Source organism: Gadus morhua, chromosome 8, assembly GCF_902167405.1.
Source record: "Gadus morhua chromosome 8, gadMor3.0, whole genome shotgun sequence".
Lineage (NCBI taxonomy): Eukaryota > Metazoa > Chordata > Actinopteri > Gadiformes > Gadidae > Gadus > Gadus morhua.
Genome location: NC_044055.1, coordinates 6,948,828 through 6,966,327, shown reverse-complemented (window position 1 = coordinate 6,966,327; position 17,500 = coordinate 6,948,828). Strand labels below are relative to the sequence as shown.

The 17,500-nt window shown below is 47.9% G+C and overlaps 1 protein-coding gene across 2 annotated transcripts in view; it reads left to right on the top strand.

Annotated features, from left to right (window-relative positions):
- The window catches only part of clcn2a (chloride channel, voltage-sensitive 2a), a 42,509-nt gene that overhangs the window by 19,875 nt on the left and 5,134 nt on the right, over positions 1–17,500 (top strand). Inside the window, exons 3-20 of one of the 2 annotated variants that reach the window (XM_030363027.1) lie at positions 14–145; positions 1,073–1,201; positions 1,737–1,870; positions 2,475–2,555; positions 3,592–3,615; positions 4,358–4,436; positions 5,535–5,660; positions 6,009–6,093; positions 7,058–7,159; positions 7,591–7,693; positions 8,226–8,381; positions 9,711–9,780; positions 9,910–10,020; positions 11,084–11,297; positions 12,380–12,513; positions 13,154–13,506; positions 14,157–14,268; positions 14,856–14,902. In XM_030363027.1, the coding sequence (XP_030218887.1) occupies positions 14–145; positions 1,073–1,201; positions 1,737–1,870; positions 2,475–2,555; positions 3,592–3,615; positions 4,358–4,436; positions 5,535–5,660; positions 6,009–6,093; positions 7,058–7,159; positions 7,591–7,693; positions 8,226–8,381; positions 9,711–9,780; positions 9,910–10,020; positions 11,084–11,297; positions 12,380–12,513; positions 13,154–13,506; positions 14,157–14,268; positions 14,856–14,902 (2,192 nt within the window). Of the gene's footprint in view, positions 1–13; positions 146–1,072; positions 1,202–1,736; positions 1,871–2,474; positions 2,556–3,589; positions 3,616–4,357; positions 4,437–5,534; positions 5,661–6,008; positions 6,094–7,057; positions 7,160–7,590; positions 7,694–8,225; positions 8,382–9,710; positions 9,781–9,909; positions 10,021–11,083; positions 11,298–12,379; positions 12,514–13,153; positions 13,507–14,156; positions 14,269–14,855; positions 14,903–17,500 lie in introns of those variants that run through there. The other variant, XM_030363026.1, reaches the window with a different exon arrangement.

The window sequence follows — 17,500 nt, the reverse complement described above, 5'->3', positions numbered from 1 at the left end:
CCCCCCTCTTCAGTGTGCGCGTCCCGCTGCCAGAAGTTCCTAATCTCACGGGTGGGCGAGGACTGGATCTTCCTGATCCTGCTGGGACTCCTGATGGCGCTGGTCAGCTGGGTCATGGACTACGCCATCGCCTTCTGCCAGGAAGGTAGGACCGAGTCACATGGGTCCAGGGGGGCTAAAGGTCAGAGGGGGGGGGGGGGGGAAGTGAGACGCAGAGGGTGAGGGGTGGAGCTGTACTCATCATCGTTCCTTCCTTTACATTCAGGGCATTTAGCAGATGCTTTTATCCAAAGCGACCTACAATAAGTACATTTGTCAGGAGAAGGAGAAACAGCAATATATCGCTATCGGTACTGTATGGATGTTCATAGAACAAAAAGCCAAGCACCAACAGTCGTTACGCTAACCCTTTCCCCGTATACAACAAAGATAGCTAGGATAAAAGGCTACACAATGCTTCAAACTAACATTTCATAACGACCCGCTCATCAGTGTTTTAATGGTGTTTGAGTAACTGTGGGTGGGAGTGAGTGGTGCACATGTTATTCGTTTGAACTGTTAAGCGGTGGTGGTAGAGATGGAAATGAATGCTCTGCACGACTGAACGCTAAACATTCATATCAAACCTCAACGGACAGCTTGGTCTTTGCTGAAGCAGGATTTTAATGAAACGTGCACTTCCTGAAGATTATGCGGGTTTCGCCATGGCAAGAGAGGCCGGTTGAAAAATGTAATATTAGCTTATTGACTATGTGATAGTGAACCATAAAATAAAAGATAGGAAAAAAAACAAGGGAGAAGATGATAACTAAGATAACATAGGATGAGTGTATTTAATGATTCTCAAACCAATTCATAAGCTTGAGTCAAAGAATTGTTGTAATAATAATGATAATAATATACATATATTTATAATGGTATAGTTAATTATACTCATATCGTGTGTGTGTGTGTGTGTGTGTGTGTGTGTGTGTGTGTGTGTGTGTGTGTGTGTGTGTGTGTGTGTGTGTGTGTGTGTGTGTGTGTGTGTGTGTGTGTTCGTGTGTCTGTGTCTGTGTGTGTGTGTGTGTAGCACAGAAGTGGATGTACAGCGGTCTGGACAGCAACATGCTCCTCCAGTACATAGCCTGGGTCACCTACCCTGTAGTGCTCATCACATTCTCAGCGGGATTTACACAGATACTGTCTCCACAGGCTGTGGGTAAGACACACACGCACGCACACACACACACACACACACACACACACACACACACACACACACACACACACACACACACACACACACACACACACGCACACTCACACGCTCGCACACATTCGCACACGCACAGATTTCGTTGACGTTTCATGCATATTTATGTGCAGGCGTAATTGGTAACGCATGCATACATGTGCATGCTTGGATAATGTAAATCCCTCCCCATAATGAACTGTAAAGCCTTCACAGACCGGGGCGTCTCCGCTGAGGTCACTAATGGATCGGAGCGTGCATGAGATCGATGACCTTGGGGGAAACAAAGAGTACTAAATCAAGATGCCACATGGCGCGCAGAGGGCTTAACGAATATTCATTCCTCGCCCCAGTGCCTTCTTGTCCCCTCTCTCCTTTCCCTCCTTTCATCCCGTTCTTGTTTTATTGACCGCTGCCCAAACGCTCCGTCTCACGGCTCCGTGATGTGTTCTTTGTTCTCTTGGCTCCTCCCCTTCCTCCCTTCCTCCCTTTCTCTCTCTAGGTTCGGGCATCCCTGAAATGAAGACCATCCTAAGAGGCGTGGTGCTGAAGGAGTACCTCACCTTCAAGACGTTTGTGGCCAAGGTCATCGGTCTGACGTGTGCCCTGGGCAGCGGCATGCCCCTGGGCAAGGAGGTGGGAAACCCCTCGTTCTTAAGGCCTCGTTAGAGGTTCAACGTCGACGCAACGCAAGGGGGTTCACGGACCCATTGCGTCCTCGCGGACCCTCCTTGTGTCCACCACGAGGGCCAAAAATTGTAACCTAGCGTCGAGGTGACGTGGCAGCAAGGGCTGTGATTGGGCCGCTCACTAAACCCCGACGCAGAACCAAAGCAGGTTTACGACTGCGCGGAGCGTCTGAGTGGTCATTGCGTTGCGACGACATGGGAGCCTAGCTGAGCCTTCACTCTTCAAGGCGCTGCTAGAGGATTAAAGTGATGCCTGACAAGTTTCCCCATTTTATTTTATTACCTCTGCCAGTGTTCTGGCTGTCGGAGTGAAGCGAGGTGTGTCCGTTTAAACATGGAGTTTAAACGGCTAACACATATTCCCAGCATGTCAGCGCCAGTTTGTTACGTCAAACCCGTTGTCAAGGTTTCCATTAAAAAACCCGGGACGGCCGCAAATGCCAAACGCCGTCCCTTCTGTTCGCGTTCATATCTTTTCCGGAGGACTCTGTTCAGACCTTCTGCCACGTCTTACTCTCGTGTTCTTCCCCCGCTTTCTCTCTCTCTCTCAGGGCCCGTTCGTTCACGTCGCCAGCCTATGTGCCGCGCTCCTGAGCAAATTCATGGTGGCTCTGTTTGGAGGGACCTACATGGTGAGCGAGCTGCCGAGACACACGGACGTGTGCGGTACACACACTGCTGCATGTGCACGCACACTGCTGCATGAAAGACACAGTCAGACACACACGCACACTGCTGCATCGACACAGTCATGAACACAGTCACAATGAAAAGTAACAGTCACACACACACACACACTGCTGCAGGTACAAACACACTCAGATTTACACAAACACACACACATACTTAGATACACACACACACACACGTGTATGTACACGCACACACACATGCCACACACACACACACACACACCCGTGCATGTACAAACACACCCGTGCATGTACACACACAGGTGTATGTACACACCCACTCTGATGCATGCACACACCAACTGACACACACACGAAACCATACAAACACAAACTCCCTCGAAGACAGATGCACCTACGCACACACACACACACACACACACACACACAGCTGTAGAGGAACACACAGGAAAGGTCAGGATGAAAAACATGCAGCCAGTGTACACACATCAATTTCTCTCTGCTATGATGGAACCGGTACCTGTTTATTTGACGTTGTGCTGTTCTTTAGGAGGCACTCGTCACCCCTCCCCGCTAACACCCACCCACACACCCACGTCATATCACGGGCTGAATGAATCTTAGCTGCCCTTTCACCAGAAGAGCCCTTCCTCCACGCACCAAGCCCGACAGCAAAGGCCCATTATGGACGAAGAAGGAGGAGGAGGAGGACGAGTAGAGGAAGAAGGGATTGAGAAATCTCAGCTACTGTAAATCACCGAGATTCAATTCTTTACAGAGAATGGGTTCCGTGTGGACATTCAACAAAAACACTCAACACTAATTCAGTACATCGTCGAATCCTGAATTCATCTTTATTGCATCTTTCATCTTTATTGCATGTCCATAAAATGTGTGCGAATTGGAAAAAATAAATTGGATCTCTTCACACCAACAGACGCGTGCGTGTGTGTGGTTTGTGTGTGAGCAGTGCACTTACGCCCCACCTCTGTGTTTTTCCACTCCACTGCTCAAGGAAGAGCCCTTTGAGGGAAACAAGGTACGATCACATGACTCACACGGGGACTTTCTTAACCAATCCCATCTCCATGAATAATCCATGCCGGCCATCATCGCCGCAGTGATGGACGGAGGGACGCCGTCCAACCTGTCTGTGTTACCTCCGGGCTTTGTCTCCCGCGGTCACCCGTTAAGTCAAGTCAAAGTCATCCGCGCTGCCTTCCATCACCATTAGCCCCCCCCTCCCCCCCCCCCCTGCCCATATCGATCAGCACCGCTCTTTTGTTTAAGGCTCTCCATCCGGACACGGCCGCTCGTCATCCAAGCATTGTGCTCCTTGTCACCATGTCCCATGTTGTTGTTATTGTTGTTGTTGTTGTTGTTGTGGATTTTTAATCTTTTGATTTTCATTTGGAATGTCACCTCACGCCAGAAGCAACAAGTTCATCCTTTCTTTTGCAAATTCCCGGCAATTGGCTTATTTTGGAACGTACACGGTATGTGTCTAAGTGTTTTGTATTTGCACGTTGCTGTGTGTGTGTGTGTGTGTGTGTGTGTGTGTGTTAAGGTGTGTGCGTTTATGTGTGATATTGTATTAATGTGTGTTTGTCTTTGTTTGCATCCCGCCTGTGTATTCACGTGTGATATTCGATTTGTGTTTGCCTTCCCGCCGCTCTGTGGGTTTGCGAGTGCGTGCGTGTGTGTGTGAGTGACTGCACGAGTGTGCGTGTGTTCATGTGTGCGTGTCTCGACCTGTGAGGGCCTCTTGTGTTTGCCCGCAGAACGAGATGCGCAACACGGAGATGCTGTCGGCGGCGTGCGCGGTGGGCGTGGGCTGCTGCTTCGCGGCTCCCATCGGAGGTAAGGCCGCTATAGGAGTACTATCAAGCTACAGTATACAGACCGTTGGAGGAATACTATCACGCTGCATTGTACAGGGCTAAGTTGGAACAGTCTCACTTGTTCCCTGAACCCCTAATTCCCCTAGCGGCGGCATTTGGCTCAAGAGGTAGACTGGGTTGGCTGGTAACCGTAAGGTTGCTAGTTTGATCCCCTGCTCCCGACGAGCTGGCTGTCGCCCTGCGTGGTTGACGTCGGTGTGTGAATGTGTCCATGAATGGGCTGAATGTTAAAATATATTGTAAATAGTTTGTGTGGCCGCTGGTCAGAAAAGCGCTGTATAAATGCAGTCCATTTACCATTGATTCCCTTTATACTGATCACTACAGTGATCAGTAGTACACTATTTAGGGAATAAGTGTATTGGAAACTCGAACACTAATTGTACGGTGGAAATTTATCGACGTGACGCGTATCGGTCGCGTAAACAAGCAGACAAGTGTGAGGCGTCACCCCTCGACACCTCGTTTGATTAAAGACCCCTTGGACAAATGTCTCTATTGGCTGTATCTGATGACAGTGTAAACTGTTTTGCATTGTGGGATTTAGTGCGGCAATAGGTGGGCATCAGTTGTACACTCGGTTTACCCTGCGTTACCTATTAGCTAGTGCGCTGTTTGGGGTTTAACCAGATTTGTGCGTTCACGTTTCGGTCAACACTACAACAGTACAACAGTGACAGCCTAAGTAGTGCACTTAAGTAGTGCACACTACAGGCGGCAATTGTGTATTGGCCCTGATCAGATGGAGAGGTGAATTGGTGGCAGCAGGGGCTGGCAACATACTAAACACCTAATCAGTTCCCCAAAGACATGCCCCCCCCCCCCCCCCCCCTTCTATGCCCCTGATTAACCACCAAGCCCTCCGTGTGTGTGTGCGTGCGTGTGCGTGCGTGCATGAGTGTGTGTGTGTGTGTGTTTGTGTGTGTGTATATGTGTGTGTGTTTGCGTGTGTGTGCGTGTGTGTGTTTGTGTGTGTGTACATGCGTGTGTGTTTGCGTGTGTGTGTGTGTGTGTGCGTGTGTGTGTGTGTGTGTCTATGCGTGTGTGTGCGCTGCAGGGGTGCTGTTCAGCATCGAGGTCACCTCCACCTTCTTTGCGGTGAGGAACTACTGGAGGGGCTTCTTCGCAGCGACCTTCAGCGCCTTCATCTTCAGAGTGCTGGCCGTCCTGAACCAGGAAGAAGGTATGTGCCACTTCCGCTTCGGTCATTTGTCCATGAGTTCATTTGTTTTTTTGGGTTATGTCATCATGCACTTTTTTTCCGCCATTGCCAATAACTTTCTGCATGGACGCTCTATTATTTTGTCTGGATATCTTCTAGGATCTATGCTGTGTTGCATTGGTTTTGCGTAATTATATGATATACATTTTTTTAGTAAAACATTTTGTTGCATAATTTGAGTCTTTTTTACTTTCTGTATCATACTTCCCGTGTCCTTCATAATGTAATGCTGTTTTCCCTGTGAAAGTGCGATCAGAGGTTAGTTCGTAGTTCGTTATGGAGCCACTCCCTGGGTTTCTCTCCCCTCAGAGACCATCACGGCCCTCTTCAAGACACGCTTCCGCCTCGACTTCCCCTTTGACCTCCAGGAGCTGCCAGCCTTCGCCGTCCTCGGGTGAGTATGACCCCCCCTCTCTGCCGGCACATGATACATACTGTTAACCATCAGGAGGCTCATGAGGTACAGCGGATTGACTAGTAACCAGTGGGTTGCTGGTTCGATCCCCGGCTCCTCGTCCGATTGTCGAGGTGTCCCTGAGCAAGGCACCTAGCCTTAACTGCTCCCGTCGAGCTGTGTTGCCATATGTGGTTGTCAGTGTGAATGTGTGTATGAATGGTTGTCCGTTTGGATAAATGCGTCAGCTAAATGAGCTAAATATAAATATATAATCTAAACACAGACACACAGACACATGCACACACACACAAACACACTATACGTCATGCGACTGGGGTTTCCATTCACGTGAACAAATTAGAGGTTTCCGCTAGATTAACGGGAGGTAAACGTTTGCATTCATAAATCATGAGAAACAAGGGGTAGGCTAATGCAATCTTAATGCGCCCACGCTCTTGTTTAGTATTAGGCAGACGTGAATTTACAGCATATTGGTTATCTGCCAGCCAGCGACTAAAGCTGCCAGTGAGTTACTACTATCACTGACCATCCAAATCCAAATCCCATCATCGCTTTGGTTCAGTCCGCTAAAGCTTTGTTTCAGTCATTTCTTGGCCAGCAATCAAAACACAGTTCTTCAGTTGGTGATCACATTGTTGTTCAATCATTGGGCCATTTCCAAAGGCTGTTACAGTTAAAGGTGTGTGTGTGTGTGCGTATGTGTGTGTGTGTGTGTGTGTGTGTGTGTGTGTGTGTGTGTGTGTGTGTGTGTGTGTGTGTGTTTGTGTGTGTCCATGTGTGTGTGTGTGTGTGTGTGTGTGTGTGTGTGTGTGTGTGTGTGTGTGTGTGTGTGTGTGTGTGTGTGTGTGTGTCCATTTGTGTGTTTGTGTGTGTGTCCGTGTGTGTGTGTGTGTGTGTGTGTGTGTGTGTGTCTGTGTGTGTGTGCTGCTCTCGCTGGTAGGATTGCCTGTGGTTTTGGCGGTGCTCTGTTCGTCTACCTGAACCGACTGATCGTGGAATGCATGAGGAAGCAGAAGACCATCAACAAGTTCCTGCTGAGAAAGTAAGTGTCTATGACACTCTCTATAACGGTCTCAATAACGCTCTTTACAACACTCCAAATAACACTCTTTGTAATACTCTCTATAGCAGTCGCTATAAATTCTAGAAACACTAAATTGGAGTCTCTATTACACTCTGTAAAACACTATTTATAACACTCTATAACCCTCTAAATTCCAGTCTCTATAACAATCTATATCTCACACTTTATAGTCTTCCATATAACTATATATATGACACACTTTATAAAAGTCTTTATAACACATGACATATGGCACATTTCTCAATCAAACTATTGAAACCAAAAACTGTGTTCTTGTTCACGCAAAAATACATAGACTGAAAATCTATACACACGAGACCAGAGCTATACTGGACATATATATCTATGCATATATATGGTGATCAACTGACCCATTAATGACCCTACAGCCCCTCTCTCCCCGTCAGGCGGCTGGTGTACCCCGCCATGGTCACCCTGCTGATCTCCACCCTCACCTTCCCCCCGGGGTTCGGACAGTTCATGGCCGGACAGGTCAGACGACTAACTCTCACCCTCAGCCACCGCTGAGACACTGTAGGATGGACAGCTGGCTGGGGGACTGAATGCATGCACGCAGTGTCGATGGCAGTTCTTATTTTATTTTAGTGTTATTTTGTGAAACGTGCCAGCAAAAGTATTTTAATGAATGACCTCTCTCTGACGCATGTGTGACGATACGATTCCACTCTTAACTCTGATTGGATGTGAAAGGTGGACCGGCGGGGTGATGTCCTATCAGAACAAAGCATTCTTTGTCATTAATATTTGGCCAGTTAAGCCCTCTGAGACTGTACCTGTGATTTAGGGCTATACTAATGTAATGTAATTTAATTTAAATTATTTTTATTGAAATTGAAATTTAATCAAATTAACGTTTGTACATAAATGGCGGACATGACACTATTGACCTCTGTTCAACCAATGGGACGGTTGTGGTGAATGCAGCTCTAAACCGTTGCGCTATCTCCCTGAAAAGCAGCTCTAGCTCTCTATCTGTGTGCCCCCCCCCCCCCCCCCCCTGTAGCTGACCCAGCACGAGTCTCTGGTGGCGCTGTTCGACAACCGCACCTGGTGCCGCCACGGCGTGGCCGAGGAGTTTGAGTACATCGGCCACTCCCACGGCTGGAAGCACCCCCATGTCAACGTCTTCATCACGCTTATTCTCTTCATCATCATGAAGGTATGGCTGAACAGGAATCCCAGAACGTACCGAGAGTAGACAAGTCGGCTTAGACAAGTCGGCTTCTCCCTCCGAGATGTCCTAAAAAAAACGATGTCTATGCGTTCAGGAAGTGCTGTCCTCAGCTGCCTCCTTTTGATGACTTTAAGATTTCCCTCCATATATGGCACCTTCAGAAAACAGACATTTAAAAAACAAAACTTTGCAGACGCACGTCGCTGAAAGCTTGCCAATCATAAAAAAGTTGAACAGCTAAATGTAAACATTGTGCAAGGTAAGAGTTTAACCAGTTATTTCAACTGACCTAAATTCATCGTCAAAGAGTTAACGTCAAAACAGACCAAAAATCATGACCTTTTTGGTTAATGAATTAAATAACTAAAGCAACTCCCAAAACAGAAATAAAATTCACAAAAAGTAAAAAAAACGAAAACAAACCTGTCAAAACTTGACGACCGTTTTCATTATTAAAAGGATTAATGTCAACACGTTAAGAGAATGGGGGCCATTGCCTAAGGTCGTCGATATCCGACAAACCCAACTACCCATGCTGCGGTCACTGTCAGCTGCAGAGCCTTAATCACTATGAGGCTCCCCCACAGTAATGACGGTGGCCCCAAGATGGTGGAACACACGAAGAGGTCGCCGGATCTCTGTAGACTGTAGGCTAGAGTCATGAATTGTGTTTAAACACATCCTCCGTTCCCTTAAGCTTCCTAAGTGCTGTGTACGCCAGTTAACACTCCCCAGAGTGAGATTATTAAGAACATGACAAGGAAAATTACAGCTAGGGAGAGATTCTCGTAATAAAGACGTGGAAAATAAATAATATTAAAACGCGATAAATTCGACAAAGCGATAGCTGAATGATTTAGACAGATTTCCCTCTTTTGGAAGACCTTCCCTCTTTCCCGCCTCTCACTACTAAAACCATGCAGGTGAAACGGATAACGCTCACTCCGAAGCATGCGCTGGTGTCGCACCCCCTCTCTCTCACCAAGAAGGCCCATTGGGAGCCCTGTGTTTGAGGTGTTAGGTGTTAGAGGTGATTGAGGTGTAAACGTCCAGGGCAGGGTTGGGTAAACCGTACGTTTACACTGTGGATTTACTCAGCATGGGACAACATGAAAGAACCATTTCAAATCTCACATGATGTCGGCTGATGTACACTGTAACCAACATGTCTCTCTCTCTCTCTCTCTCTCTCTCTCTCTCTCTCCCTCTCCCTCTCTCTCTCTCTCTCTCCCTCTCCCTCTCCCTCTCCCTCTCCCTCTCCCTCCCTCCCACCCTCCCTCCCACCCACACCTTCTCTTCAATCACCGATTGAAGTTCTGGATGTCGGCGGTCGCCACCACTATGCCCGTTCCCTGCGGGGCCTTCATGCCTGTGTTCCTAATCGGTAAATAACAGAAATACAGTTCAACTGTGGCTTGTGAATGTATCGTCCGATTATGTTTGGGTTTTAGTCATTTTATGATGAATGAAAAACATCCAAAGTCTCCCCGTCTCTAACCGTTTGTGTGTGCAGGCGCGGCTTTCGGGAGACTGGTGGGGGAGGTCATGGCAACCATGTTTCCCGACGGTATCCACGCCGACGGCCGGGTGTACCCCATCGTGCCGGGGGGCTACGCTGTAGTGGGTGAGCAGCACGCCGTACCACCACACGACTCGTACAACCACCTGCCTACCCAGATCTGAGTGGTTCTCCTTCACGCACGTTTGTTTATTTTCGGTCATTCAGGATTTCCTACGTTGACCCGTAGTCTGTTTTAGGAGGATTAGAATTGAGCAATTTTCCACTTCTCCACGGCTGGCGGAGCGACTGTGAGGGAGCCGGTGTCATTTCATGCCAGATAATGGGAGACGACGGGCGTAAATGGATTCCACTTAATGCCAACGTTCCATTTTGGGGCTGAAGTGAAATCTAAAAATCCTCAGTCGGCGACCCGTCGGTGAGCAGAACACGACGTCAGGGACTGCTAACGCTGAAAGACATCCTGTTAGGGTATGAAGGGGGGGTTGTTTGGGCTGCAGAGAGTATGCTGAATGCCGCCTTTCAGTTCTTGACACGTTTAGACACACACACACGGCCAGGGTGACCAGTGGCTGCTAGTGTGTGCGAGAGTCAGGGGGATACACAAAGAGAAATCCAGAAACAGGTGGAGACTGAGAAACAAAATGAACCATGGGACAAAAAACGAGACAGGAAAATGACGGATAAAAGCACAACACAGTAATCACTATGATCTTCTCTCGTGGACAGGTATAAAGGACTCAGTGATAATACATGGTGATGTCTCCTGGTCTACAGATATAGACACCAGAGTGGTCCTACATGGTGACATGTCCTGGTCCGCAGGTATAATGGACTAATGGACCGCATTAATACAGCGCTTTTCCAACCGGTGACCACATAAAGCACTTTACAATACCTCCCATGACCCCCACGTGGACACATTCACAGCTGACAGCGGTGTCAGCCATGCAAGGTGACAGCCAGCTCGTCTGGAGCAGTTTGAGTTAAGGTGTGTTGCTCAGGGAGTCCCTGACAGGGACACCTCGGGACTCTATGCTAGGAGGAGCCGGGGATCGAACTAGCAACCTTCCGGTTACCAGCCGACCCGCTCTACCTCCTGAGCCTCATGCCGCCCCCCCCCTCAAAGGCTCAGTGATCCTTCATGACGATGTCTCCATGTGTACAGGTGCCGCTGCCCTCTCCGGAGCCGTCACCCACACGGTGTCCACGGCGGTCATCGTGTTCGAGCTGACGGGCCAGATCTCCCACATCCTGCCCGTGATGATCGCGGTGATCCTGGCCAACGCCGTGGCCCAGTCCCTGCAGCCCTCCCTCTACGACTCCATCATACGCATCAAGAAGCTGCCCTACCTGCCCGAGCTGGGCATGGGACACCACGAGTGAGTGCAAGCACCAGGGAGGGAGGGAGGGAGGGAGGGAGGGAGGGAGGGAGGGAGGGAGGGAGAGAGAGAGAGAGAGAGAGAGAGAGAGGAGAGAGAGAGAGAGAGAGAGAGAGAGAGAGAGAGAGAGAGAGAGAGAGAGAGAGAGAGAGAGAGAGAGAGAGAGAGAGAGAGAGAGAGAGAGAGAGAGAGAGAGAGGGGGAGGGAGGGAGGGAGGGAGGGAGGGAGGGAGGGAGGGAGGGAGGGGGGGGGGGGGAGAGAGAGAGAGAGAGGGAGGGAGGGAGGGAGGGAGGGAGGGAGGGAGGGAGGGAGAGAGAGAGAGAGAGCAAAAGAGAGAGCGAGAGAGACATGTTGGTTACAGTGTTCATCCGTCATCATGTGAGAGTGCGAGAGAGAGATTGGGAAAGACTGAGAGAGACATACAGTGTGAGAGAGAGACCGAGACAGAGAGAGATTCAATGTTTGTTCATCCTATACATTGAATCTTTTAGAGATTCAATGTTTGTTCATCCTATCGACATGGATGAGCAGAGGATTGGATGGATGGAAATGCCTTGTAGGTCAAAAGGTCAACGGGACGACGGATGGCTGGAATGTACGCTGCTTGTGTCGGGACAACCGGACGGATGACTCCAACATTTGTTTTGCTTATCCACTCTGCTCTGCCTCTGTTCTCCTCGCTCGTGTGTGTGTTTTCCGTTTCCCCTTCACGCACGGACGTGTGCTTTCCATCTGCCCTCCCCCTCCCCCTCCCCCTCCCCCCCCCCTCCTTTGCTTGCCTGTTTTTGTTATCGTAGCAATCCTTCCTTCCCGGGTTTGTTCATTACCCTCCATGCTCTTGTGGCCACACACCCCCACCCCCACCACTACCAATCCCACCATCACCACCACCCCCACCACCACCACCCTTCTCCCCCCTCCCCCTACACCTGTTCCATCCCTCTATGCACTTATCCTCTAATCTTCCTTCCCCCTCTTCTCTCCTCCTTCACACGTCTTCCTGTTATCACCCCCTCCCTCCCTCCCTCCCTCCCTCCCTCCCTCCCTCCCCCCTTCCCTCCCCTGCGCTGCGGCGGACACAGGAAGTACAACATCCGGGTGGAGGACATCATGGTCCGGGAGGTGCGCTACATCACCCTCTCCTCCTCCTACCGGGGCCTGCAGGAGGTGGTGCAGACCAGCCAGCTCAAGACGCTGGCGCTGGTGGAGTCGCAAGGTAACACCGCGTCGGGGTGGGGTGGGTGTGTCTGGGTGGGGTGGTGGGTGTGTCTGGGTGGGGTGGTGGGTGTGTCTGGGTGGGGTGGTGGGTGTGTCTGGGTGGGGTTGTTTTGTGTCGGGGAGGAGTCGGTGTCTCTGGCTGGGGTTTAATGAAAGGTTGATTGGGTTAATTGTGATTATAATCATTACAATTTTGTGATGAAACCAATCATTTGTTTACTCCTCCTCTTCCTCCTTGTCCTCCTCCATCCCCCCCTCCATCTCCTCCTCTTCCTATTCCTTCTCCTCCTCCTTTCTCTGCCTCCTCCTCCTTCTACTCCTCCTCTTCCATCTGCTCTTCTTTTTCCTCCATGACTGCCTCCTACACACCCTTCTCCTCCTCCTCCTCCTCCTCCTCCTCCTCCTCCCCCTCCTCCTGCTCCTCCTCACCTCCTCCTCATCCTCCTCCTCCTCCTTCTCCTCCTCCTCCCCCTCCTCCTCCTCCTCCCCCTCCTCCTGCTCCTCCTCACCCCCTCCTCCTCCTCCTCCTCCTCCTCCTCCTCCTCCTCCTCCTCTTCCGCCTCCTCCTCCTCCTCCTCCTCCTCCTCCTCCTCCTCCTCCTCCTCCTCTTCCTCCTCCTCCTCCTCCTCCTCCCCCAGAGTCCATGATCCTGCTGGGCTCCATTGAGCGCATCCAGCTGCAGTCGCTGCTCTCCATCCAGCTGGGCCGCCAGCGCCGCCTGGACCACCTCAGCCAGCTGGCCCAGGACAACGGCACCCAGCACCACCACCACCTGTCCAGCCTGGCCTCCGACAGCACCCCCAGCTCCCCGTGCATCGACCCCCACGCCCGCATCACCAACGCGGCCGCCGCCCCCGCCGCCGCCGCCGCCGCCACAACCACCACCACCACCACCACCGCCGCCATCACCAGCAGCAGCAGCGGCACGCTCATCGCGCCCACCGACGCCAACGCCTGCCAAGGGGTCCGTTTCCTGGTGAGAGCCCAACAGGTGTGAGAGGTGTAGGGGTCCTACGGGGGGAGGGGGGGGGGGGGGGGGGGAGGGGAGGGGGGGAGGCAGGGGGAGTCGGGACCGGCTGCTACCGGTTGGCCAACGACCGGGCATGCGCAGCGCCAAGCATGCGGCCGCAGTAGGTAACGGCACAGAGGGGGGATCTGGGAAGGCGTCATGGTGAGTGAGCTCTCACGGTGTGATTTGGTCTTTTTCGTCAATTTTTTTTTGGGTTTTTCGTTTGTCCTTTGTTGACGTCGACATTGACACGTCTGTCCTCTGTCTCTCTGTCGTCTGTGCCTTTACCTGTGCCATCGTGTATGTGCATGTGCAAGTGTTTGTCGTACTTTCTTAATTTTATCGGTTTGCATGCGGTGTGTGTGTGTGTGTGTGCGGGTGTGGGTGTATGTTTGTGTGTGTCTAAGTATAGTTTGTGTGTATGTGGGTTGTATGCCTTTGTGTGTGCGTGCTTGAGTGCATACATGCGCGTGTGTGTGTGTGTGCGTGTGTGTGCGCGTGTGTGTGTGTGTGCGTGTGTGTGCACGTGTGTGTGTGTGTGTGTGTGTGTGTGGGTACATAAGTGCATGCGTATCCGTGCATGCGAGTTGCGCGCGCGTCCGGCCTCCTCTGTTAACCTCTTTCCCGTGTAGATCTCCACAGAGGAGTCCACCTCCTTCAGCCCAGTGGCCAGCGGCGCTCAGCTGCCTCTGAAGTCGGCCATGAAGGCTGTGTCAGCCATCAGCGAAACAGAGACGCCCAATAGTACGTACACATATGTCACACACACGCGCCGCACAATCAATCACACTCACCCATGCAATGGCACCAGAGGCATGAATGCAGAGGGGACAAACACAACGACTGCAAAGATTGTTTTTGTGTTGCCCTTGACAAGAAAGCAGCCACAACATATTGAATGATAATAATAGCTTAAACTATAATAGTTTAAACTATAACATATCATTAGTCTCATAGCATAATTGCGTCAGGCATATTTTAAGATTCATCTTGTCTTTAGCTTAAAAAATGCTTAGGTCAAAAATATATTGATTGTGGAATGTAAAAAGCCCTCTGATTCGCTTAAGATATAGCCAATGAGGCAGAGTGAATCAGCAACATTAGGAGAGTAGAGCTAGATATTACAATTTGGCCAAAATATGACTTAGGGAATTATGCTATGAGGCTAACGAAATGGCACCTTTAGAATCCTGACAACACTTTACGATACAAGTTAGGCAGAACAAATATAAACGAAGATGCGAGAACAGTAGAAATGCAGGCCATACATGAGGTGTAATGAGGTTGTCTTTCTGTTGTCTTTCTGTTGTGTTTCTTTGTGTGTTGACCAGGTTCTCAGACCATCTCTTGCACTGACCATGGGAAGGAGTCTCTCGAGGTGAGCTGAACAGAGAGGCAGGGAGCAGTGGACGGTGTAATGTACTGTCTCCTAAGATCTGGCTGGACTCGCATAATGTCCACCCATACTCACATAACTGGATGAGGGCGGCAAAGCGAAACGTGGTCTCTGTTCTCTGTATTCACCCATTGCTGCCTTTTGTTATTAACTTGGCTTCTGTCTAAACCCTTAAACAGGTGGAATTAGAGCTGTCAGTTAAACGCGTTATTAACGACGTTAACGCAAACCAATTTTAACGGCGTTAAAAAATATCGCGCGATTAACGCAATTGTTTTATTTAAAAAAAAAAAAAAAAAAGATTTTTTTTTTTTTTCCTTTGGCTCAAAACATAGAAGCAGTAGCCTGACTGCTATGTTCAAATGACATTTGTTCAAAGCAGTCGTTTAATTGCACTATAGGCTCTTTTTTTGTATCGTCCTGTTTTGATCAGATGCCAATGTTGTTATCAATAAAAAATCATTTGCACAAGGCAAGCCGATGCACTTCACCATGTTGATAAGATAATTAAAATGAGAAGAATTATGGGACAAAAAAATCAAGGGATATTTAGCATAGAAAAATAATTTGCGATTAATCGTGAGTTAACTATGACATTAATGCGATTAATCACGATTAAATATTTTAATCGCTTGACAGCTCTAGGTGGAATGTTGCTTAGCTTTCAGAGAACTCATTTATCTTGTGTGAATTTATAATCTCAGGACCCCAGTATGAAACGAGATAGAGCGAGAACGAGGAAGAGAATATATTCAGTGGAGGCTTCTCCATTGAGGAGAGGGAGGAAGATTCCCTTAACAGTGTTGAGAATAAAAAAGGTAGATTGCCCAGACTACTGTAATGAATGAATGCCGTTAAATATGACCTCTTTAATGCCTTTGAATATTGATTGATTGATTGATTAATGCTTTAATAATCCCAGGGGGAAATTATTTTAATCATGAACTCCAGATATATATACACAAATATTAAGAATAAAATATAATATAAAATATAATATATAATATAATATATATATAATATAAATACATATACATATATAAAAGATAAAAGATGCAAACCTAAGAAATGGGCATTGTTCAAGTTTTATTACACAAAGCATTCCATTCATTGAGTTAAAGTGCTAAGTTAGCCACCAAAGAAAAAGGTAGACCACTTCCCAAAGTCGATATCACCAAAAGTAATGGCAACATCAGTGTTGTGAGTGCTACATGGTTTGCTAGGTACTCATGGCTTACTGGTATCATTACTAACAATCGACTGTATTGCTGGCCCTGTTTGCTCTTGAATAATGGCACATCTCCAATGTGGGCTGTTCATTGTTTCACTGATGTGAAAAATCTTGATAGGGCAACCAACCGCCACGACGTGCGTCAAGATCACGTTGGTGCTGCTATCCAACTTTCCTTGCTGTGCACCATGCTTATAGATCAGGTTGTTTGAAATAATGTTCTCGTTCTTTTACTAGTTTTTTTACACTGACGTTCTGTTTGGTATTGTGGAAAGGGTGAATGATTCAGAGCATGATGCATTTTAATTGGCATCACTTTTGATCTTGAGTCTTTTCTTAAAACAATTGTAACTGAAAATAAACATAGCTGAATAACAACCAATAACTCCAGTCGTTGAGGTCAAAAATAGGCCCAATGATAGGCCCAGATTTTTTAATTTACTTTTACAAATCAAGAGTAGGCCTGATTTGAGTAATGGGCTTTGCATCCTTTCCTTCTGCCCTTACAGTCCATTTCAAAGACATGCTGCCCACCAGCATTCAAATTACAGTGATACCACATTGCAAGCAGGCCAATGGCAACCAAGCGCGCAGTCCTTCCTCCCTCACTTTAAAAACCACCAGCCGCCACTGATATATATATATATATATATATATATATATATATATATATATATATTAGAGCTGTCAAGCGATTAAAATATTTAATCGTGATTAATCGCATTAATGTCATAGTTAACTCTAATTAATCGCGATTAATCGCAAATTCTTTTTCTGTGCTAAATATCCCTTGATTTTTTTGTCCCATAATTCTTCTCATTTTAAATCTCTTATCAACATGGTGAAGTGCATCGGCTTGCCTTGTGCAAATGATTTTTTATTGATAACAACATTGGCATATACACTGATCAAAACAGGACGATACAAAAAAAGAGCCTATAGTGCAATTAAACGACTGCTTTGAACAAATGTCATTTGAACATAGCAGTCAGGCTACTGCTTCTTTGTTTTGAGCCAAAGGAAAAAAAAAAAAAGAAAAAAAAAAGTGTATTTTTTTGGTATAAAATAATTGCGTTAATCGCGCGATAAAAAATTTAACGCCGTTAAATTTGGTTTGCGTTAACGGCGTTAATAACGCGTTTAACTGACAGCTCTAATATATATATATATATATATACATATATATATATATATATATATATTATATATATATATATATATATATATATATATTTTTTTTTTTTATTTTTTTTTTCTCGTTCTCGCTATCTTAGATTCTTTTCAATTGGTTCATCCATGAATATGTTTGAACACAAATACGTCTGCAGGAGGGATTCTTCATCAATAAA